The following is a 24577-nucleotide window of genomic DNA, read 5'->3' as shown; positions in this document are numbered from 1 at the left end:
CTGAGTCTCTGGCCAGGAAGTGACTCTCAGGGTCTCACAGCTGGCCAGAGTCAGAGCTGGGGTTTGAATCCCAGGAGTGCTGATGCCAACGCCTCTGCTTCGAGGTGGGGCCAGGCTTGGCACAACCATTAGGCAGGAGCGGAGACCAAGGCTCACTTGATAATTACCTAGCATTCACGCAGCTCTTGACTTTTTATGAAGCTCTTCCCCACACACCATCTCATTTAAGTCTCATAAGAATCTGTCAAGGTGGGTGTTGGCTCCACTGCACAGATGAGGAAACTGAGGCTTGCACAGGAAGTGGCTCACCAAGACTACACTGCCTGCTGGTTACGGGCCAGGGTTTCCTGACGCCTAGCCTCCTGTCTCCTCTGTACCTTCCCCAGGCTGGCACACCGCCCCCCCCCCCCCGGTGCCGGGAGTGAAGGCGGGTGGAGGAAGCACCTCCACCGGCTGTCCCGCAGCCTGACCTGTGGCCGCTGCCTCCTCAGGGAGGTTGGCGTTGCTCAGATCCTCCCCTCCACAGGTCAGAGGATCCTCCTGCCCCCTCTCTAGCTCATCACCCCAAATTATTTTTCTCCCAAGCTCTCCTCTGGCATTATGTTGCACATTTACATGAAGGTGCTTTCTCTCTCCTTGAGCAGGATTCAAGCTCCCGAGCAGGTGAGACTTAATCTGCTGTGTTCACTGCTCTTCTCCCCACCCCTACCCCCCAGTGCCCAGTACTGTGCCTGGCACCTCTTAAGTGCCCCAGGCTTCAGGCCTGGCCTCTGTCCCGCCTACCTTCTCCAGAAAGCCACTTTTGGCTCCTCAGGTCCTTTCCAACTTCCCTATTTTCAGCTTCCGTTTTGGTAACTGTGAACCCCCATCCCCCACCCCACTCCTGGGTCCTTAAACCAGCTCTTTCTAACTACCCCTGAGCCTTTATTCCCAACGCTGCCCCTGGTCACAGCACATGCTTTCCTTCCCTTTGCCTCCCAGATCTTGTCTTCAAGGCCCAGCCGAGGCCTCACTGCCCCCTCAAGGCCTCCTGTGCCAGCGCCCTGCTCTGCCCCTCTTCTCACCTCAGGGCCGTGGATGTCCTGACAAACTTTGTGTCTGCTCACTTCTCCTACCCCCTGGCCACCATGGTCTGTGGTGAAGCAATGGCTAGGAAATGCCAAATGCACTTCACATACGTGATTCTTTTTTCATTTCATGGTTGGGGGAAGACCCTGTTGGGGGAAGATTATTCTCATTTTACAGATAAAGACTCTGGGCCTGAGGGAGGCTGGGTGACTTCCCTCAGGTTACAGAGCCCTGTGGGGTCAGAGCAGCCAAGGGGCCTTCCTCAGATTAAGGGGACTGTTGCTCAGACCCTGCCCGCCTCAGGTGTGTGGAAGAGGAAGCCCAGGAAACCCTGGTTTTGTCAGCCTGGGAGTGGCTTCCGTGGTCACTCTGCTATCAGATGTTGGGCAAGAAGGTGTTTTCACATGGGAATGATGGCCACCCCAGCCTCAGCCCTGGGACCGAGGGGTGTTTGGGCCCCACTGCTACAGGCAGCTCTGGCTCAGCCCTGTGGCAGCAGCGTGACTTGTCGGAGCTCACAGGTGGGGGACTCGTGTCCCTTGCACAGCCAGTCCATGGGAGGACGTCCCCGGTAGACTAGGGCTCGGTTTGAGGCTGAGCAGGTGGCCCTCCCTTAGGCAGGGGTGTGTTCCTAAAGTCTGGATGTGCACTGGCGTGCATAGTGGGGACCAGCCCTCAATAGCTTGGCGTCACAGGAATGATGAGGGACGCAGAGCCCAGATTCCAGACTTAAGTCCTAGCTCCCCAGTACCCTGACCTCCAGCGACTGGTTTGACCTCTTTTGGCTTCACTTCACCTCAGTTTCCATCTCTGTGAAATGGAGTTGCCCATCCCTGCCTTGTCGGTCTTCTTGGGGAAGGCTGTGGGACACTGAGCCCCCAGATAGATGGCAGGGGGCCTTCCTTTCAGAGAACAAGAGAACTGCTCTGGGCTTCTCTGGCTGCTCCACCCACTCTGCCCTCCACAAATCTAGGAGTACGTGAGCTGTGTAAAGCAAGTGGTAAGACAGATGGTGCCTGGGAGTGGCCGCTTGAATGAGCTGTTGGGGACATTTCTTCATAGGACTAGTGAAATGATGCTACAGCCTGTCTTGTCTCCCTCCATGAAAAAAATAAAGAAAAGTAGTTAGTGGGTTCTGTTCTCATCACAGTGGGAAACTCATGCTCAGGGAGGACGAGAGAGGCTCCCTCACCCCAACCCCAGTCAGGGGCCTTGCTGTCAGGCCGCTCAGTCTGACTCTGACACCTGCCCTTCCACTGCCTCTGTGGCTCAGGGGTCTGTCCATTCATGCGTAGCCCTGTCTGAGCACCTGCTGTCACGGGGCCCTGTGCGGGGCCCTGGGTACATAGATGCTTCGATGTGAGCCCTGGCACCCAGGAGACACTGGCCAAGGAGGGTGGCTGGTGGGACTGGTGGGAGAGGGCACGGAGGGTCTCTGGGCTGAGGGAGACCGGGGAGGGTGGCGTGGGAACAGACAAGATGCAGCTGAAGGCTGAGGCTCCCTGCCAGCCCCACCCAAGACCGGGGGATGGTTGGGCTCAGTGTGACAATGGTGGCAGTGTGGCGTCTGATGGCAGCACTGACATCCATGTCTGTTTCTGCCACAGCCTGAGCAGAGGAAGCAATGACAGCTGGGTGTCAGGGCTGGCTGTGGCCTGTGGGTACCCAGCTGAACCTCACTTCTCATCAGCCGGGCAACCATATGGGGGCTGTGGCCGGGAGGTGAGCCTCTAGGTCGTGTCCCCAGGAGGGCAGACACCAGAGTCCAGCAGTCGAAGAGACTGTAGAGTTCATACCCCCCAACTGCATGGTATAGATGGGTGATCCAAAGTCCAGAGAGGCAAAGTGACAAGGCCAAGGTCACACAGGTGTCGGTGGTAGAACTGGGACTGAAACCTCAAAGCGTGTTGCCACTTCACCTACTCCATGAGATGCCTGCTCCTGGCCTGGCCTGGCCTGTGAGGGGAAACACCGCCCCCTCTTGCTCCCCCCTACTTTGCTGTGGAGAGAAGAGAAAAGGAACTCGGGGGGACCTGTGGCCTGGGAACAGGATCTAAGTCTGGACGTTGGGCCTGAATTGAATCTGACTCTGGCCAAGTGAATTGACCACCCTCTGGCCGACTGACCTTGATCCTGTCACTTTTTTATCACCATCAAAATGGGAGTGATGGGGGGACGCCTGGGTGGCGCAGTTGGTTAAACGACTGCCTCCGGCTCAGGGCGTGATCCTGGAGTCCCGGGATCGAGTCCCACATCAGGCTCCCAGCTCCATGGGGAGTCTGTTTCTCCCTCTGACCTTCTCCTCGCTCATGCTCTCTCTCACTGTCTCTCTCTCTCTCAAATAAATAAAATAAAAAAAAAAAATGGGAGTGATGGTGCCAAGCTCCCTGACATAGTGAGGAACCCGAGTGCCCGTGAAAGTGCTCTGTGGGCCATGTGGGCAGCACACCTGTCACACAGGTGTGAAAAGAAGAAGCGGGGGTGGGGGGGGGACGGTGCTGAGGAACAGCCAAAACAGAGACCCACTCTTCTTCTCACTCAGCAAACCTTCCCTGTGTTTGCTCTGGGCCAGGGCCTGGCAGCTGCTGGAAACCCAGATGTGGACGGGCCTGGCTCAGTCATGGGGGAATGGATGGGTAATCAGCAGCTAGGGCAACGTGAGGGGCTTTGGGACCCAGAGGGGGTCATCTTTTCTCTCCCTTATTTCTCTGTTCTGTGGGCCTCTCCTGACTTCATTCCAGACAAGTTCTCTCCATGCTTCTGACAGTTCTTGGTTTGCACAGACTTTAGAGTTTACAATCCCAGAGAAAGAATGATATCCTCTCTCTAAAGACCTGCCCTTTCTGGGTTTCGAACAATGAGCTGCCTCATCTCATTTTCAGGGTCTCATAAGGTGGGCACAGCAAGGAGGTGTTTCTGGGCAGAGGAGCTGTGATTCGACACCTCTCAGGTCCACATGGGGCTTTCCCTGGGGCTGGGGCTCAGCCTCCCTCACAGGCCAGCTCCAGGGCTGGGCTCTGAGGTCAGTCAGGTTCAGATGGTTTGGCCCAGAGGCAGCTTAGTGGGCCAGGCTCGAGGAACATAGAGTCACAGCTTCCCCCGGAATCCCCTCTAGGCAGCCTCTCACTCTGACTCCCACAGAAGCACCTGTCATGCCTCTGTGGCCTTGGCGTTTCCTATTTTGTTGTAGAGTAGGCTGTGGGTGGTGGTTGGAGTAAGGCAAGGAGAGAACAGTCTGGGTAGCGTAGAAGAGGCCTGGCTCTGGCTGCTTGCCATGGAGCTGGCACAAGTCCCTCAGGCCCCTTCTTTCTGTCTGGTTAATAGAGGGAGGGTTGCTCACCTTCCTGAGCTCTGACTATCTGATCCTGAGAGACCACTAATAAGCCTAGCAGATGGATTTGGATTAGGCATTAGCAAGAATGCATCTTTTCACTGGTTTTGATGGGAGCTATGTCACCAGTGTGGAATTATTGTGTGGTCCCTCCCCAAGCAGGAGACCTCCGTAGGGTGGGTGGGACCAGTCAGCTGGCCCTGACCTGGAACAGGGGCTGCACAGCAAGCCCTTTCCTTAAGCGCCTCAAGCTGCTGGCCTCGGAGTTCTTGTCTGCTGTAGGAATTGGTCACATCAAGCAATGGGTGATGCCCTTCCCTCCATTGCCTTTTACTCCCTGCCTAGAAGGTGGAGGTCCTCAGCTCCTCCCTGTCCCTCCTTCCCTAACCCAGACTGGCCCTCCCTGAGACTTTGACTGAGGTTCTTTTTAAAATGCAGATTTTGATTTGGTAGATCCAGGCTAGAGCCCCAGGTCCTGCATTTCTAAACAGCTCCCAAGTCTGTCTTAGGAGTTTTTGTTTTTGTTTTTGTTTTTTCAAGATCTATTTATTTGACAGAGGGAGGGAGGGAACATGCAAAACCAGGGGGAGCGGCAGGTGGAGGAAGAGGGAGAAGCAGGCTCCCCACTGAGCAGAGAGCCCAATGTGGGGCTCTTCAGGTCCCACTTTGAATGGGAAAGTGTGGGAGTACATTCTGTCTTCTCTGCAGCCAGGGCATGCGGTCTGCCCCAGCCCCTGAGCGGGGACTTGCCTCCCCTTAGTTGCCATGGCTCCTGCCTCACTTCCTCCAGCACAGCTCGGGAGGCTGAGCCAGCTGGGAAGTCATGACTTGAGTAGGTTGGGCCTGGGATCAGGGGTTCAGACCTGTGCTTGGGCCTCACTTCTCTCCACCACAAACCTCCACAGGCCTTTCCCCACTTCTGGACGGGTTGACTGGGCCCTGAGCATAACACACTTCAGCTCTGTTGTGTCCCATACACAAGAGCCCTTTGTCTTTGACACCTGCTATGGGGAAAAGAGAGGTACCCTGAGCAGGAAGCAGGAATCCTGGGTTCTAGCCTGGGCTCTGCCTCCAACTGCCTGGGTAAGCCTGGCAAGTCAGTGCCCCTCAGTCACCGGAGGGGCCTGTTGGGCCCTATCAGATGTCCCCAGGGGGCCTCAGGCCCCGGCATGGGTTTTGGGAAGGTGTGGAGATGGGAAGGACCTGTGGCAGTAGGATTTTCATCTAGAGAACCAGGAATCGTTATCCCAAAACCTCTACCATGTCTCTGTTCCCAGCCTCATTTGCTTTTGTGAGTTCTCCTACTATCACTTCCACCCAGTTAGGACTGTGGAGTAGTAGATGCTACCGAGAGCCCGTAGGTGCTGTGCCCTGGGGGTATGGCAGGGAGCCCTTGTGGTCTTTCCTGGGCTCAAGGTTCTGCTGGCATCAGGCTCTTCTGCTGGATCGTGCCCCGTTCCTCCAACCCACCAGACCAGGTACAGGAGACAGGACTGGTGTGTCTGCCTTAAGGTCCAGTGTTATCTGTATGTCTCCTAAAAGTTAACTTTCAGCCGATGCGGTTTATGTCCCTTTCTAAACTCTGCTGTGACCTTGTTGCTCTCCAGATTTTGAAGAAATGCAAAGGCTGAGGCATAAGTCCCTAACCCCCTCTCCCAGCAGTAGGCAAGGGTGAAAGGTCATGTGATCCTTGAGGACAACCCTGTGACACAGTCCTTGGGCCCTGCTGAGTGACTGGTGTGAAGCCAGAACCCAGAAGGCACTCACTGAAGATGTGTAGAGCGAAGGGCATGCAGTTGGGGCTCATTGGGCATTGGGGGTTGGCAATGGCCCACTTCCTTTTGTCCAGCCCCTGGAGGGAGTGGGCTATGGACTAGGAACCTCGCCCATGCTCTTCCCTAGTGCTGCCTCTCCTGCCATCACCAGGCTTTCAGGTCCCCTCCCAGCCACTGGAGTCCAGGACATCATCCTGGGGGCACAGCCAAAGAGCCAATTAAGTAGGCACATTTCAGCCTAACTTCTAGGCTTGGCGGCCGCTTGGTAGCAGACATAATTGCAGCTGTCACTATGCCAAGCTTCCCAAAGCTCACTGGCCACCGAATGTCTTTGGGGAAGCAAAATCTCCCACCTGATTCCTTTTTGGGCCCCCAGCTCTGGGACCCGAGATGAAGCTGGAAGTGTAAATCCTTCTAAAGGCAGTAATGGTGGGGGGGGGGAACTAGAGGGTTCAGTCTGCTGGGAAAGGGGTCCTGGAGATGAGAGGGGGCAGGGACTGGGGCACTCAGAGTACACTTGGAGAAAAAAAAAAACATTGCAAATTGGATATTGAACCTCTGTCCTTGGCCTCCCAGGCACAGGTAGCATAGATTAAATATTTGTACTAGATCCAGATAAAGGATAAGGACAGGAGTTGGATTGGGCTGGAGGGGAGGGAAGAGAATTGGCAATTAGGGAGAGCCTCCCCCAACCCCAGCCCCTTGGGATACTTCATTCTCCAAATGACCCCATGAGGGAAACACCATTCCCAATGGATGTACGTAGACACTGGGGCACAGGGAAGGATGTGAACAGAGCAGAATCACAGAGCTCCTGGGGAGCGGGGCTATAATCAGAACCCGCATCAGTCTGACGTTGCGACCCGGCTCCCTTCACGTCTAGGAAGTTGTCCAGGAAGGTGTCCGTGGAGGCGGGTTGGTGTTGGGGGCTCTGCGCCTGGAGGGATGGGTGGCAACAGGCGGGCCTCTCCCCTCTGCTGCAGGCACTGGCTCCAGCATCCTCTCCGCCCTCCAGGACCTCTTCTCCATCACTTGGCTCAACAGATCCAAGGTGGAAAAGCAGCTGCAGGTCATCTCGGTGCTACAATGGGTCCTGTCCTTCCTCGTGCTTGGTAAGCTGGGGCTTAGAGGGTGAGGGCAGGCAATGTTCTCCCCAGCAGAGCTGAGAGCTGGAGCTCTACTCTGCAGGGTGACAGGGGAGAGCACCCTCCCCCTTATCAACTTTCGGGTGCCCAATCAAGTGCTCTGGCCCTGGGCATGCACAGGGACTTGGCACTGCAGTGGGAGGTGGTGGTACCCTTCCCATTTTATGGAGAGGAGACCCAACTCTCACCTGAGGTAAGTAACTTGTCCCCAGTCACACAGATTTGAATCCAGGTCTGTAGACTCCCCAAAGGCCGTGCTTCTCCCACGTGCTACCCTGTCTGCCAACAACCATTTCCCAGCAGGCATGTTGCTTTGCCTTAGTGTGCTGTGGTGCCGGCTTGAGTCCTGACCCTACACAGACAAGCTCTGTGACCTGGAACTCTCTGGAAGTTCATTTCCTCATTTCAGCTGGGACGAAAACACTGCCTTCTTCACAACACCTTTGTAGGACTTGAAGATGAGGGATGAGAGCTTGCAGCACAAGACCTGGTCACAGTGGGTGCCCATTATAAGGGAGTCGCTGGGGGGACGTGCCCTCAGACCCCACTCCCAGCTGCCAGTCCCCAGTGGCTCCTACTGAGCCATTAAAAGCTTCCTCCCTTTCTCTCTCTCACCCCCTCCCCTGCCAGGGCTCTGGCTACTTCTGCAGGGCCGGCTTGGTGCTCTCATTCCCTGCTTGCCCCCTGGACCAGGGGCAGGCCATGGCAGATTGTCTGGGAGGAGGATAGGGTCCATTCATTGGCCAGCCCTCACACTCCTAGCCTCACCTCTTCCCCAGGTCCCCTGTGTTCTCAGCACCTTGAGTGGCCTCCTAGCACGTCCTAGCAAAGCATCACAGAGCACATTCTGGTGCCTGTGGGAGGGTCCTTCCAGGCACAGCACTCTTTAGGATGGCCCGGGCTGATGGGAATGCTCAGGAGCTACCCTTTCAGTGCTGAGCCCCCATCCTTCCAGGAGGCATGCAGGCCTCTGAGACCACATTTCCAGGGCACTTCCACGCTGTCCCTGCCTGCCTTTGCAGGGCAGGGGAACAGGACAGGGATGCTGTTAGTCAAGCCTGCACGGTGCCCCAGGCACCTGATGCGCCTTCCCTTGATTTCTACGTCACAGGTGAGGAAGTGGAAACTTACCGAGTTTCAGTGACTCCCTGAGACTGTAAGTCTCCTTGAGTGGCATAGTTGGGATTTGTGGGGAAGCCCAGAGCACTCACCAGGGAGCCCACCTTACTGGAGAGCTCAGAATCAGTGGACCTGGTCTATAACAACCAGTTTTCACTTTTAGGCCCAAGGGTAGGTTTTAGGGAGAGGACCATGAACCCCCCAAATTAGGCGAAAAATTATATGTGTGAGTATGTGTACCTTTATCTGGGGAGAGAGGCAATTACCATCCTCACATTCTTAATGAGATCTCTGGCCTCAATGAGGTAAACACTGGTCTGGTGAACGAAGCAAATTAAACTGGTTCCTTTAGAACTCAGACTTCCACCCTGGCCTACATTTGGCTACTTCTTAGGATCCTAGAGTAGAGAGCCCGGAGGAGCCGAGCCTTGTCCAGAATGAGAAGAAAGTAGTAGGACCAGGACAAGACCCCATGGACCACAGCCTTCCAGATACCTGTACAGTCTGCTGCACCCGCTCCATTGGCCCCCATATGCACCAAGAAGCTGCCACCATCCCTGTCTTAGCTTGGCCGCCAGAGAGTTGAGCTGCAGCCAGAACCCCAGCCCGTGCCGTCTGCAACAAGGACTGGCCTCAAGGTGTAGGTCAGCAATTGATCAAGTCCGACATGGCCCAGAAACCAGCCCAGCGTCTTCCCCACACCCTTGTGTAGGTGGGAGCCAAGCCTGCTCGAATGGGCAGGTGTGCAGAGCTGCTGCTAATTATTGCCCTGAGTCGCCCCAGCCGCTCCTTCCTGCTGCCACCCAGATCTGCTGGCAGTGGCCCTCCTGCTGTTGCAAAGGCTGCCACGGCCTCACCTCCAGACAGATGCTACCACTTTTGTGCAGTGGACCCCTCTGGCGTCCTAGTAAAGGCTATAGACCTTCCTCAGGGTTTTCAGACGTGTACTAACTACAAAGTACACTGGGCTTTAGAGAAAACCAGTGATACTGAAGTGTAGATATATACGTGCATTTAAGAAGTCAAATTAGGCATAAAGTAACACGTGTGCTTCTTTATTATTACCTGAAATAAAAAGATCTAGCGGCGGACGAAATCATTGCTCTAATTCTTAATCATTTCAGAGAATAAATGATTTTTTTTAAGATCTCTGCCGCAGCTCTAAATGTGGTATGAAAACACCTTTGCTTTCTTCCAGTGTCCCCGTTGACAGGTCGGCTGCCAACACAGCTGTGGTCTGTTACATGGGTAAACAGAAGCAATACTCTATTTCCCTAAGAGAGGGGTAAAAATTAAGGTGTCATTTTGCTCCCCATCCCAGCGTGTGGGTCTCCAGATGAAACGCTTGGCTGTGTGTTCTGTTCTCTTTCACATCACGCCATGTAAACTTCCCAGCGCCCTGTGAGGACACAGAGGCTCCGGAAGGGGCTGCAGCCCGTGAGGGGCAGGGCTGAGGCTTCCTGGCAGAGCCCATCATGCTGCCTCCCTGCCCCGAGCCGCCACGGGCTGCCCGTCTCACAGGCCTTGGTGACCAGAGTTTTGAATCCCCAGTTTCGCCAAGGCGTGGGGAGGTGACACTGTTGAAGGTGGCCCTAGGCCTTCCGTGCAGGGAGCCCGCAGGGTCTTTAAGTGTGGTTGTTGACCCTTCCTGGTGCCTGTTGTGGGGGTGCCAGCTGCAGCCCCGTGGCCCACGACGGGGAAGCAGGGAGCCCCTTGTTCAGAGGACTGGGATCAGGCTCGGAGAAAGGAGGCTGTTTGGTGGGTTCAGCTCATTTTTTGCTCAATAAAACTTTCCTGGGTCTGGGCACGTGCTGTGAGGGAGGGGCTGTGGACACTCAGGGTCAAGCGGGGAGCAGGTCACCTGGGCTGTGAAAGTCCAGAACTGGAATACAGGCTCTGGACTCACAGTGGCTTCTCTCTTCCTACTGGGCTGCCTTAGCACACGCAAGGTAGGGATTCCCACTTTCCCAGAGAGCCCAGACTTCAAGGCAGTGGGGCCTGCGGCTCAGCCCTGGTTGTTCCCTGTGTGCCTTAGGAGAGCTGGGGTTCTGATGGCAGCTAGATTTCCAGGCTCCTCGAACACTCAAATGAACGTCATGGTGCACCTGGGATTCCAGCTTGGATACCTATGGCCTCTAAGGGGCTGTAATGGGCCTTTCCCCAGTCCTGAGAAAGGGGGTCAGAGGCAAACTACTCAACAGTGTGAGCGACTTTGTAAGTGGCCTGAACTTAGACATAGCCATTCACCAAGCTGCCCCAGTTGGCCTTTTTTTTTTTTTTTTAAAGATTTTATTTTTTTATTTGACAGAGAGAGATCACAGATAGGTAGAGAGGCTGGCAGAGAGAGAGAGAAAGGGAAGCAGGCTCCCCGCCGAGCAGAGAGCCCAATGTGGGACTCGATCCCAGGACCCTGAGATCACGACCTGAGCCGAAGGCAGCGGCCCAACCCACTGAGCCACCCAGGCGCCCCCCCCCCCACTGAGTTGGCCTTTAACGGGGTTTTGTAGGCTGCAAATGCTTCCCTTGAGACCCCCCCCTTCCCTGTCTGTGATGTCACACTTCTAAGCTGCTCCTGAAAAGCTGGATGTGCCTGGTCACTCTGTGTTCCTGTCCCTCCCGAGATTGTTGTACTATGTTTAGATACCTTGGAAGAGGTTAGCTCGGGAGGAGAACAAGATTGTATTATGGATGACAAGGGAGCACCATTTTCCTGCTCTAAGGCTTAGGGAGAAACCCTCTGGCCCTCCGCCCTCCCTCAGGAAACCAGAGGAGGCTCAGCATAACAGGAAGATGAGAGAGTATGGGGTCCAGAGCCGGATAACCCCAGAGACCCATTACCAGCAGGGCCCAGCAGGCAGCAAGCGTTGACTCCCTCCCTGAACGGTGGAGAAGGTGCTGGGTGGGAGCCATGCTCCTACCAATGTGAGCGCCCGCTGCCCCAGCTCTGTGCTATGTGCCATGAGGCAAAGAAGATGGCCCCCCTCCCCTAGAGTGGAGAATTCAGGGGTGAGAGATCTGTGTGGGAGGGCGCTTGGAGAATGTTTCTTGGGGAGATCTGCTCTGAGCTGGACCTATGCTGGGTAAAAATGGGAAGGAGAGAGGCCCTGATGAGGACTTTTGGGGGCTAACCCTGAGGTAAGCCAGCTCCGGCACAGACTTTCCTTCCTTGCTGCCCCAGGGCCCGAAGACCTAGAAAGGAGTGACCACATGGAAGCTGGGATCTTCTGAGGGGCTTGCTGGGGTTTTTGCGAGGGGGCCTGATGGGCTCTGGGCTTTGGCCTGGGCCTGCCTGCGACATTCTTATGTTGGAAGGGGCCAGCCCTCCTCCCAGGGCAGGAAGCTACCTGTTAGGTCCCTCTGGTGGCAGTCTGGGCCTTCTCATTTTTGGTGAACTTCTAAAGCCTGGTGCAGATTATGGGTTACTGGTCCAACCCTAGTCTGCTGAGACACCAGGGTGGCTCAGTCAGTTAAACTGAGTGCCTTCTGCTCAGATCATGATCCTAGAGTCCTAGGATTGAGTCCCACATCCTGCTGCTTGCTCAGCAGAAAGCCTGCTTCTCTCTCTGCCTGCTGCTCCCCCTGCTTGTGCTCTTTTTCTCTCTCTCTCTCCCCCTCTCCCCACCTCTGACAAATAAAATAAAATCTTTATGAATCCTGGCTCTGCCACTGCTGATTGACCTTGGGCATGTTACCTCCTCCTGGAGCCTCAGTATTCTCATCTCCAAAATGGGATAAAGTCCCCCTACCTCACACTTGAGGGGGTGGCTCAGCCCAAGCGCTGAGATGCAGAGACACTCAGCAGGTCCCTCCCCAAGGCCACAGTAACTGGGGCAGGCCCTGGGGTGGGCAGAACGTTCAAGGAGGGGCCAGAAAGAGTAGATCTAAGGACGGCTTTCCCAGTACTACTGCCCACCCCACACGAAGCGCACGAGCTCCTCAAAGCTGGGAATGCCCATCAGAATCGAGGAGCTGAGGTTCTTGTTCCCGTGAGCCTCATCCTCCCCAGGCTGCAGCTGTAGGCCTCCCCTGCCCACGGCCGGGGCCACGCCGAAGCCATGTCCCTTGGTGAGCCTCGCCCAATGGGAGACCGAGCAACACCCCCCCCCCCAACGGGAGGACAGGGCCTGACCCAAGGCCCTCGGTTTCCCCACCAGGAGTGGCCTGCAGCGCCATCCTCATGTACACATTCTGCACCGACTGCTGGCTCATCGCCGTGCTCTACTTCACCTGGCTGGCATTTGACTGGAACACGCCCAAGAAAGGTAGGCACACGACCGCCTTGTCCTGGGAACTCCCCTGCTCCCCGCAATGCAGCTGAAGTTCCCCAGTGTGGGGGCTGACCCTTTTTATTCAGCACCTGCTCTGTGAGAAGTGGGGAGCTAGGCCAGGCTGTGGTTTCTGGGGAGGGGGGGTGGAAAGCCCCTCGGAGGGCACAGTCCTGGTCCTTAGAGGAGCTCAGAGGAGCTCACAGTGCCCTCCCAGGGGCTCACACTCAGTCAAGGGTTTGCCTGCCTGGAGGGGACAAAGGTGGGACAGGGCCCAGTGGGAAGCGGTGGGGGGAGAAGATGCTCCGCAGGGTGACAGTCCCCTAATTCAGGGTCCCACGCTGACTCCATCTTCTCTGCCTTACTTGAGTGTCCCCTGCCCCTATTCCCGCTCCTTCCCAATACTGTGCTTTGTTCTCTGGAAGGTGGCAGAAGGTCACAGTGGGTCCGAAACTGGGCTGTGTGGCGCTACTTTCGAGACTACTTTCCCATCCAGGTAAAGGCTCGTGGGTGCTAACCTGGGAGGGTGGGACAGGCCGGGAATCTGAGTGAGAGCTTTATCTCACCATGTGCGGTTACCCTGTGCAGAGTTCAACCCCACGACCCCTTCCACTGTGACTGTCCATGTTCTACTCCTCCTTATGCAGGATTTGAGGTGATACAGGGTACATTCGGTGTCATGCCAGGTAAAAACCAAAATCAAGACCTGAAGGAAAAGCTGCTAGTGGTTTAGCTGTCAGGGTCAACAGAGTTGCAGTAGTTGAGTTTGCTTCCTGGTTGCCGAGGCAAAAAGGGAAACATGATGGTTGTTGGTTTTCTTTTGGGCAAGGACAAATCATGCTAGTTTCTCAGGGAAATAAGGCTTGTTCTAGGATTTGGAGCTAAAAGAGGTTTCCGACACTGAGATCCTTAGTGATATAAGGAGCATGTTACAATAGCAGATATTATGCTTATCTGCCTTTTAGTGAATATTAAAGACATAAGTGAAAAGGGCAGCAATCTACTAAGGGCAATAGCAAAGTAGTTCCAAGTCCATCTGACCTGAACCACGGATATGACTTCAAGCTGTAGGTGTGAGGGGCTTTTTCTTCCTTCTGAAGCTCTGATAGAATATTGCTTCTCTCAGCCAGCTGCGGGCCGCCCGCTGGGGCTCCTAACCAGGGAATTAGGGCCCAGGAAATTAGATGTGCCATGAAAGACAAGCGAGACCCTAGTTCTGAAGTGCGCAGGGAAGGCTTCTGGAGGACGTGCTTCTAGAACTCCATCTTCAAGATGAGTAGCACTAAAGGAGCATGCAAAAGAGGAACACTAAGGCACCTGAGTTTGAGAAGAAGCCTGTGGTGCGGGGGGATGTTGAGGAGGTAGATTGGGGAAGGAGGATTTCCATTTATCTGGAGCCTTCTAGAAACCCACACCTTTCCTCAAGGAGTTCCCGCTAAACCTCGCAGTATCCTGTGAGGCGGGTATTCATTGTATCCCTTTTTCACAGAAGAAAAACTGAAGGTCAGAGAGGAGTAAAGCTGAAGGAGGCTAGTAGTATTTTGAGCTGAAATTTCACTTGGCTGCCTTGCCTCAGAATTCTGGATCCTTCCCCCCACAGCATGCTGCCTCCCTATGCAGCATGAGCTGTAGGAAACGAGCTCTGGGACTCTAGCTTCCCTCAGGTTTGGAGGAAGCACCCAGTATGACCCTGAGTGAAGCCCCATCCCTTCCAGCCTGCAGTCTCCCCATCTGAAGCAAGTTTAGACTAAGCTGGTCTCTGGGTTTCCTTCCTGCGGCACCACCATTGGCTGCTCTGGGACCCCCGTGCTGGTCTTCTAAGGACCTGTCTTCTCTGGGACCAGCATCCAGGTCCTGACAAGATAAGTGGTGGCTTAGTCGGGACTTTTTCTCATATTTTTATTGACCCCCTTCCAGAGGTCTACAAGCCAGGCTGGCAAGGCAGAGGCTATGTGGGCAGTGCTGGGGGTTTGTGGCTAACTCTGGTAGGATCCCCAAGATTTTTCCTGCAGGGGAAAGACCTGTCTGGCCAGCTCACTGAGCACCCCAGCACTGGCACACCCTACCTGCTGAGGGTGACCCAGAAGAAGGCAGTGGGGTCTGAAGAGCCAAGACGGCATGTGTGAGAGGGAATGTGAGCACGGGGCAGGGTGGTGTATGTTTGCTGCTGTGAGTCAGCGACTGAGACATCCTGGCGTGCTGCCCATAGGAGGTGGCCAGGTAACCCTACATTCCTCCACTGCTCTCAGTTTTGGGAGGAAGCTCCCTCTGCTCACCACAGCCTGAGCCAGTTTTCCCAGGATCCTTGGGGTCAGGATGCCTGCTCTTCCCTCTCCCTGACCCCATCTCTCTGGCTGCAAGGAATTTAAGGCTGCTGTTGCTGGGACAGTGCTACATCATCAGACCTGACCCTGTCATTCTGAAAGTGAGGAGACTCAGTCCCAAACACGGGCATGGTCTGGTCCAGGTTGCATGGCAAGTCCATTCCACCATTAGTACCGGAATCCCAGCCCCAGGCTCTTTCCCAATGAATTCCTGCTGCCTGTCTCTCTGGGAGAGATTCCATCCCAGATTTCCTCATTGGATTGAGCCCCACTTCTTGGGTCTCCCTCTATCTGCTTTGTGGTTAGAGAGCTGGGTTGGGTTCCTGCTCTGTTGCTCTATTCTCTGACCAGAGGTTGCTGGGCTCTGTGCTAGGCACAGGCACATGGAAGGGTCAGCCCTGGTCCCCCTCACGTAGGCTCACCATCTAGCTAATTCTGCTAGACTTTGTCACTTTCTGCCCAAAGGACCACAGACATGCTTTCTCAAGCTCAGTGAGCCTCAGTAGCCTTACTTGCAAAATGGAGCTGTTCATACTGTTAAGGAGTAGTAAATTATGGGTGGAGATGAGGGGTTGTGGACTCTCTTCTCTCTGCTGGGACCCTTACTTCAGGGATCAGGCCACAATGATCTGAGCAGCCTGCTCCTCTGGAAGATTCCTTGAGTCCAATAACCCCACTCACCACCCAAAACGGGATGACCCAATGACCGTTGGCAAGAGCTGGGATAAGCAGGAGCCCTTCCTCACTGACATCCACATTTCTAAAACCAAAACAAAACCCTGTGTCCCTTTTTGCCCCTCTATTCCAAGAAGTCAGCTGGGAACTGGAGCCACAGGACATATGTGGGTTTGCCCTGGGAGGGCCCCTGGGTACCAGGACCCAAGCCAGCCTGGGCCTAAGGCCAGCCAGGGCCTGGAGCCTTGGCCTGGGCTGCTCTTGCCCACAGGTGAGCTTGGCCAAGCCTCTGATCCTCAGGGCCTTAGGCTACTCTTCGGTGCAGGGAGTGTTGGGCCTTGGTGACCTGATGTCCGAGCTGATGCTTTGGGATGTCCTTTGTGGCTTCCCGGCCTTCCCCCTTCTCTCAGCCTCTTGCCAGGGGTTATGTAATGATCTCTAGCTATAACCATCCACCCACCTATCCCCTGCTTCCTCCCTTATATAGCTCTCTGCTGCCAGAGCCACTCAGCAAGCCCCAAGAGCATCCCTCCTCCTAGCACAGGAGGGCTCATGCGTTAGCAGCTGCCACCGGGATCACCAGCTCCCTGAAAGAGGAGAGCCAATGCCTGGGCCACCTATCCCTGAGTTACAGGCATAATTTCTAGAGAGGAGACTAGGAAAGGCTGAACTTAGAGTGATCTCTCTGTCCATCTGCTTCATTTCCTCCATGGTCCTACTGAACAGAGAGGAGGGACTGTCCCGAGGTCCCAAAGCAAGTCAGTAGCGGGGCTGGTATTGGAACCAAAGCTATCTGCTTCAGGACCCATGTTCTCCTTTCTCTCTTCCTCTGCTATGTGTCCTGTGGTATGAGCTTAAGCAAATTTCTGCTCCTCTCTGATTCTGAATTTCTTTTGTTTGGTGCCGGGGTAGGACAAGCTTATCTGAGTACCTTTCCTGCCCTTGGGAGGCTGGGTGGGAAGAATGACTTGCCGGGAGTGTGTCCCAGACTCATGTTAGCCATGGGGCCTGGCCTGGGCACCTTGTTGGGCTGAGACTTTGCCACGGGAAACAGGGGACATGAGAGCAAGTATGTCAACAGAGACTTCATCAACAGTGCCTTCCTTCTCCCTACAGAATGGACACTCTGTCCAGCCCTGGTGGCAGGGCAGTATGGCTTGAAGACAGATTAAAGCTGTATCAGCCTGCTTTCTTCTGGGGACAGCCCCAAGGGCCATTACCCTGCAGTGTGTCCCAAGGCAGCTCACTTAGTCAAAAGTCCCACCAGACAGATGTGTGGGGTGGGGGGTGGGAGTGAAAAAGGCAGCTGTGGGGCACCTGAGTGGCTCATTGGTTGGGCATCCCACTCTTGATTTCGGCTCAGGTCTGATTGTAGGGTCATGAGATCGAGTCCCCCATAGGGCTTGGAGCCTACACGAGATTCTCTCACTTTCTCTGCCTCTCCCCACCCTGCTCACTTGCACATTCTCTCTTAAAAAAAAAAAAAAAAACAAAACTGCAAAGAAAAAAAGAGCCAGCTGACCTTGCACCAGGTAACATATTTTCATCCCAGTGACTTAGAGAAAAACCCACTGGGTGACTCTATCTAGAGAGGGAAGAGGATGGGCAGCTCCTTTCTCTAAGCCTTTCTGTACCTTGCAATCAAAGCAACAGCCTAGACCAGGGCTCTCCCGGTGCGTTTTGCACTTGGGACTCCCAGACCCAGCCTTCAGTTCCAGAGAGATAACAAGGGCCCTGTTGGCTGCCTCCACTCTTCCCTTGACACAATCCTACTGTGCGGAAGCCAGCTCGAGGTTCCAGCTTTACTGCAAGCTAGCATGGTGGGCACACCTGCTCTTCAGGAGGCGAACTCTCAGAACAGTCTCCTTGCCACGCTCATCTAAAGCCGGGCCCACTTTTAGAAACCCCCTCTCTGCCCTCTCCCCAATAATCGTGGCTTACACTGCTGCCGTTTATGGAGTGGGTAGCAAAGCACGAGCTGGGTTTTGAGCAGCTTTAAGGTGCTTGCCAAAGCAAGCAAGGTGGGGGAAGGAGTACCGAGGGTCTGAGCAGCAGGGGGTGGGAACTCAGGGGGTCTTGCTCCCACACGTCCCTGCAGTCATATCCCTGGGAATGGTGTCGGCCACCATCTGCTCCATCCCCCTCTGCCCTCTGTCACCTGAAGCTTCAGATTTCCATTTCCTGGGGCCAGCCACTAGCACCCCTCCCCCAAATTGAGCACCAGGTCCTTTCCCTAGCCTGGGGTTCCCAAACTGGGAGTCATGGAAAACCCAGGCTGTTGACATTCCAGCAGTGGCTAGCGGCTCTGCCTCCTGCTGACACGTGTGCAAGGACACAGGCACTTTCCAGCACAGGAAGGAAGTCAGGGATGTTATCGACAGCACCCCCTAGAGGTAGGGCAGCCCACAGGACGAAAATGTTCACATGCCTGACCCCAGGAGTTGTGATTTCTAGAAGTGTGTCAAACAATCAGATACGCAGACAACAATAAGGTATTTGTGGAAGCGTTATTTCTGAAGGGAATTTTGGAAGGTTTTTAAAGACCCATCCGGTGGAGTTTGATTAAAATTCTAGTGCATGCAACATAGCTATGCAACAGGATAATGAAGCCAAGAGAGACGTGGCTGGTGGATTGTGATAGGAAAAATAGTTATGATAGGGTTGGTAGAAAATTATGTAAAAATGAGGGGTGCCTGGGTGGCTCAGTCAGTTAAGTGTCTGCCTTCAGGTCATGGTCCTGGGGTGCTGGGACTGAGCCTCACGTCAGGCTCCCTGTTCAGTATGGTGTCTGCTGCTCCCTCTCCCTCTGCTGCTCCCCCTGCTCGTGCTTGCTCTATCTCTGTCAAATATTTTTTTTAAAAGAAAATCATGTAAAAATGATAGCAACCAATGTGCCCTTAATTTTGTGGTTTTTAAAAAAAGAGCGCGTGTATATTTGAGTAACCAAAGAACTCACCACATCAGAGTGGTTTATAAGGATGGAGATAGGACACGCCCTCTGGATTATTTTTTGACTTTTTCATGTATTTTTAAAAATACTCCTTAATTATTCACTATTTTTCTAATCAGAAAAGAAGTGATGTTTCTGAACAAAATAAACCTTGCTCTCCAGTGCTCTTAGCACCATCTACCCCCACCACGTCCCAGGCAATGCTGGGCAGGAGCCTCAGAGTCTAGGGCAACTTTATACCATTCCCACCCCCGCCAAGCCACCAACCCCAGGGCAGGGCGCAGCCCCAGGAGAAAGCCAATTGTTCTTTAGAGCATCCCGGAACAGCTTTGTTGATAGTACCGCGGGTCAGCTGCCTGGCTGGCCCCCTGCCCCTGCTAGGCCTGGCACAGGCCTGTGGCTTGCCCTTGTCCTTCCTAAATAGAGCACGAGCCGAGCCTGGCTGCCTGGAAGGAAGTTTCCATTCAGACCCGCTGCAATGTCTCTTCTCTGGCCAAACTAAGGGACGTGGACTTTACCTTGACAAAAACTGGACCCCCCTCTTTATCTGAGAGCGGCAGGGGTTGGATGAGGAGAATGGGCCCAGGAGGAGGCTGGGCAGGAGGCTAGCAGGGCGCAGGTGAGAGGACCTGGTGTGTCTGGCTGGAGAGGTGAGGGAATGAGAGGGCAAGTTTCTCACTCACTTCCCAGGGACTCACCGTCTCAGTGGCAGTTGCTGCGAGTCTCAGGTGTGCAGTCTCGCATGGGGTATGCAGCATACCGGGTCCTTACCCCATCTTCTGGGCTCATCCCAGCACCCATCTCCCAGCATTTCTTCTGACCTGAGCTTTTTCCCTGCAGCTGGTGAAGACGCACAACTTGCTGACCACCAGGAACTACATCTTCGGGTACCACCCGCACGGCATCATGGGCCTGGGTGCATTCTGTAACTTCAGCACCGAGGCCACAGAAGTGAGCAAGAAGTTCCCCGGCATAAGGCCCTACCTGGCCACGCTGGCCGGCAACTTCCGGATGCCTGTGCTGAGGGAATACCTAATGTCTGGAGGTGAGGGGCCTCCTCTGCCTTCCCCTGCCAGGCTCTGCTGTCCAGACCTGAGCCTCTACACTGAGTGAGGGGATAGAGGGAGCAGGAGGCCAATACACCATGTCCCAGTGACTGGTTGTGTGTGGAGAGACATAGAGGGCCCCAGGCATGGTGGACCAGGTCTGAGCAGGATAGCTGTCCATGCAGTCTTCAGGATTTAGCTTGAATAACAAAGTCCCTAGGAAGCCTTCTCCGCCCCCAGCCCCGGTGCTGCCTTTTGTACAACCATGTTGCTGCCGATGGTGCTGTCCTTATCCACCTGCTGTGACCCCTGCCACCTTAACTCCCCAGTATCCCCCAGCACCTTGCAGGAGCCTGGCAGAGCTAGGACCTCAAGGAATGTTTGCCCAAATGAACGAGTTCCCTAAACAACCTCGTATCATTATCCTCATTTTACAGATAAACAAGTCAAGGCTCAGGGGCGCCTGGGTGGCTCAGTGGGTTAAAGCCTCTGCCTTCAGCTCAGGTCATGATCCCAGGTCCTGGGATCAAGCCCCACATCAGGCTCCTTGCTCAGCCAGGAGCCTGCTTCCTCCTCTCTCTCTGCCTGACTCTCTGCCTACTTGTGATCTCTGTCTGTCAAATAAATAAATAAAATCTTTAAAAAAAAAAAAAAACAAAAACAAGTCAAGGCTCAGAGAAAGAAATAGCTCAGGCAGGGTTGTATAACTTCTAGGGGCTGGCTCAGGTCTGGAGCCCAAGTCCAGGGCTCGTTCTGTTCATGCCTGGCTATAAGCAGCGGGTAGGGAGTGCACTTGTAGGCAGCCCTGACTCTGTCCTTCTCCCCGCCAGGCATCTGTCCTGTCAACAGGGACACCATCGACTACTTGCTTTCAAAGAATGGGAGTGGCAATGCCATCATCATCGTGGTGGGGGGCGCAGCCGAGTCCCTGAGCTCCATGCCTGGCAAGAATGCAGTTACCCTGCGCAATCGCAAGGGCTTTGTAAAACTGGCCCTACGCCACGGGTGAGTGCCCCCTTCACATGCACACACACACATGCATGCGTGCACCAGCGTGCACTGCACACACGGCCCTCCAAGGCTTTGTTTGGCCCCAGCAGAGCAACTCCTTGGCTCCTGGAGGCAAGGCCCAGACCCTAGGAAGACCTCGATGAGAGTTTGCTGTTCTGTGGAGGGGGGAGGTGGGAGGCCCGAGCTGCAGACCCAAGTTTGCCCAAGTGCAGCCTGAGTGTCTGAGCCGAGCAGAAATTCAGTCTGTGCACCCTGAGCCCTTGCAGATGGGTGGAGAGGCCAGGCTTCTGTGCAGAACTGTGTACCCTCAGGTCAACATGTGTTATACCGCTAGGAGAGCAAGCACAAGGCCCACAGTTAGGGTGTGACAGACCCTGGCTTCTCCCTTCCAGAGCTGACCTTGTTCCCACCTACTCCTTCGGGGAGAATGAAGTCTACAAGCAGGTGATCTTTGAGGAGGGCTCTTGGGGCCGATGGGTCCAGAAGAAGTTCCAGAAGTACATTGGCTTTGCCCCGTGCATCTTCCATGGCCGAGGCCTCTTCTCCTCTGACACATGGGGGCTGGTGCCCTACTCCAAACCCATCACCACCGTTGGTGAGCTTCCCTGCCTGCAGCTCCTGACCTCGGGGCACCCCTCTGCTGGTTTGTGTTGGAGTTAAGATTCACACCCAGGCTCTGAGGTCCTCTGATGTCCATGCTGTAAACCTCATGGATGTGGACCTGTTTGGGCGCTGATGGGAATGGCGAGTGGGGGTGGGGAGTGGGCGGTGGGAAATGAGTTCCATTACCATGAGCCAAGCAGTGCCAGGTGAGAAAACCAGACCCAGCAGTCCGTGTGCACAGAGCCCGCAAGTCTATGAGGGAAGACCGGGAAGACCAGGCTGTTAAGCAAAGACCAAGAGGGTGTGTGTGGGGAATGTGCAGGGTGCTCTGGGGGGTTATAGTGGACCCCAGAAAAGAGGTGACTCTTACACCCTAGCTGAAGAGGAATTACCTAGCAAAAGAGAGGAGGAGATATTTGTTGGAAGCATGAGCCCGAGTGGACTTCCCATAGCAAAACTGTGCAGATTTTTGAGGAACAGAAAGAAAAACATCAACGTGAAAGGAGCATAGGCCTCTGAGTAGTATAGCAAGAAAACCGGCTGCACTTGTCCCTCAGCCATGTTGTTCTGGGTGTGTGTGTGTGTGTGTGTGTGTGGTTCACAAGCCAGAGATCACACACAAGGGTGTAGGCCACCAGGCGTGGACTTTCAGGCTCCAAGTTCACATAGATACTAGTCAGGTGTTTTGCTTTGTATCTTTACAAAGTCTAACTTCCTGCACCTTGGGTCCCAGACCCAAACTCACTGTCTGCTCTCATTACACACAAATCCTATTCCAGGCCTGATTGCTCTGAGGCAGCAGGGACATTTCCACGCGCAGATGTGGCTGGACAGGGACAGGTCCTGTGGGCAGTTTGAAGGAGTTTACACTTCCTCTTAAGAAAGGAGATCCTTTAGAAGGCTTGAGGGTTTGGGGGAGGGGAGGGTCACGACTGCACTTTCAAGTGATTCTTGGGCTGCTGGATAGCCAGTGGGTTACAAGGGTCAAAATGGAAGCCCTCGAAAACAAGTGCAGATGCCTCTCTGGCAGCCGTTGGGACCGAGATGGCGACCACAGGGATGGAAGGAAAAGGCGTGAACTGGGGAGAAATTTCCAAAATGTCTTTGCCAGGGCTTCAGGGTGATTTGGGTTTGGAGATGCAGGAAATCGAGCAATGCGTGCATGGATGAATGTTGCTGCCCCTAGGAGGAAGGATTCCTTGGGACAGGTGAGGGAACTGAGGCTCAGAGAGGCAACGTGACTTGCCCAGAGTGGGGCAAGAACAATGCCATTACTTGCTCCCAGAGCCCTCTCAGGAGCTGCCTGTCAAGGCATCATGGCAGTGGGGACAACCTGAGCTGGAGCATATTTAGCACAGTTCCCGGCACGTGGCTGGCACTTGGCACGGAGTCACTGCCGTCAGCGTTGCGGGAGGCTCTCAGGGAGGGTGGCCTGAGTGGGCTGACTAACCAGAGGCCTCTGCCCCATCCCCGCAGTGGGTGAGCCCATCACCATCCCCAAGCTGGAGCACCCGACCCAGCAGGACATAGACCTGTACCACACCATGTACATGGAGGCCCTGGTGAACCTCTTCAACAAGCACAAGACCAAGTTCGGCCTCCCGGAGACCGAGGTTCTCGAGGTGAACTGAGCCCACCAGCAGGGGTCAACTCCTGGGAGGAATCAGCTACAAATCCTTTTCTACCAAGTTCTCGAATGCTTTTTTGTTCTGTAAATTTGGAAGCGTCATGGGTGTCTGTGGGTTATTTAAAAGAAATTATAATAATTTTGTTAAACCATTACAAATGTTAGGTCTTTTTTAAGAAGGAAAAAGAATATCTCAAGCTCTTTCACTTCCAGTTTGACCCGCTGTAGGTGGTGGCTAACACATCTGGGTTAACCCTTCTTCCTTTCCCAAAATCACAGAGAAAACTCAGTCCTGGTTGACTGGGAAAGAAGGACAGCCATCTGCGGCTCAGGCCTGTTGGATTATTTGCTTTTTCCCACCGCAGAAGCCCCTTGTAATACAAACACCTCTTTTCCAAACTACCTACCCCACACTTAACCGCAGAACTGGTCCTTCTTACCAAGGGGAAGGCTTGGAGAGCACAGTTGTCTCCATCTTGAAGAGTGCCGTGATGAGCATCTAGAATGTTCCACTTGTGTCCAGCCAGTCTTTTTAAATCTGAGGCCTCCAGAGCAAGAATAGGGGGTGACAATGACCCTGTGCCCAAATGCACCATCTCTCTGGGATCATTCAGCCACCGTGTCTGGTTGGAGTGACTGGTCCGCCACAGACAGGGTACTGACACAAACCCAGATCGACACGGACTTGGCCTGAATCACATACTTTCCTGTGGCCTCTATTTGTTTAAACCATACCTCCCAATGTGGCTGTGAGGAAAGGGTCTCTCTTCCTGTTCACAGAGGGGCCTGGCCTTCTGAGCAGCAGATTGGCCTTCAGGTCAGGAGGCCCCTGAACCCAAGCCTCGCATATTTGTGCCTTTCTGAGAGGTTAGGGGCCAGGGAAGAAATCCAGCCCCTCCTCTGCATGTTCTGTTTTCTTTTGATGGAGATTATTGTACCGTGTCAGACTTTTGTATTTTCCAAAATGAATAAATAAAAATGAGAGTCCTCTGTGAGTTCTTGCTGGGGCCACAACTGCACCTTGCTACTGACACTTAGGGAAAGTGGCCCCATCGGGGCTGCCTGCCAAGCTTTCCCCCTTGCTCCTTTGGGCTATGTGACCCTATATGGTATCCGTTATCCAGTGCTGTGTGACAGAATCCTCCAGAATGCAGTAGCTCCAAACAACATCGTGTTCACCACACAATCTGAGAGTCTATAGCTGAGGTGCAGCTTTGCTGAGCCCTCAACTTCAGGGGCTCTCTCAAGGCCACAGTCAAGGTGTCAACAGGGCTGCCATCATCGTAAGGCTTGACTGGAGGAGGCCCCACTTCCGAGGTCATTCCTGTGGTAGTTTCTAGGGTTCGCTTCCTCACTGGCTATTAACCAGAGGCCACTCTTAGTGGCTAAGTGGACTAGCTCACGACGTGGGAGCTGTCTTCATCAGAGAGAGTAAGGAGGAGGAGCCAGAAAGAATGTGCAAGGTGGAAGTCACATTATTTTATAACTTAACCTCAGATGTGATGTCCTATCCCTTCTGCCATATTCTCTCCATTAGATGCAAGGGACTCCATTCCAACTTTCCTACTGCCTAAGTGTCCACCCTTGCCATTCATTCATCCACTTCAAGGACCACTCCTCTGTGTATCCAGTGTTGGG

The 24577-nt window shown here is 54.3% G+C and overlaps 1 protein-coding gene across 1 annotated transcript in view; it reads left to right on the top strand.

Annotated features, from left to right (window-relative positions):
- Positions 1-23934, top strand: part of DGAT2 (diacylglycerol O-acyltransferase 2) — a 29515-nt gene extending 5581 nt beyond the window's left edge. The window contains exons 2-8 of the mRNA XM_044258509.1: positions 7158-7286; positions 12593-12700; positions 13129-13199; positions 19493-19697; positions 20529-20703; positions 21102-21304; positions 22789-23934. Of these exons, the coding sequence (XP_044114444.1) occupies positions 7158-7286; positions 12593-12700; positions 13129-13199; positions 19493-19697; positions 20529-20703; positions 21102-21304; positions 22789-22943 (1046 nt within the window). The 3' untranslated portion in view covers positions 22944-23934. The remainder of the gene's footprint in view (positions 1-7157; positions 7287-12592; positions 12701-13128; positions 13200-19492; positions 19698-20528; positions 20704-21101; positions 21305-22788) is intronic.
- Positions 23935-24577: the final 643 nt, after the last annotated feature.

The sequence above is a fragment of the Neovison vison genome, chromosome 7 (genome assembly GCF_020171115.1).
Source record: "Neovison vison isolate M4711 chromosome 7, ASM_NN_V1, whole genome shotgun sequence".
Taxonomy (NCBI): Eukaryota; Metazoa; Chordata; class Mammalia; order Carnivora; family Mustelidae; genus Neogale; species Neogale vison.
Note: the sequence above shows the minus strand (reverse complement) of the source record. Positions and strands in the feature narration are given on the sequence as shown.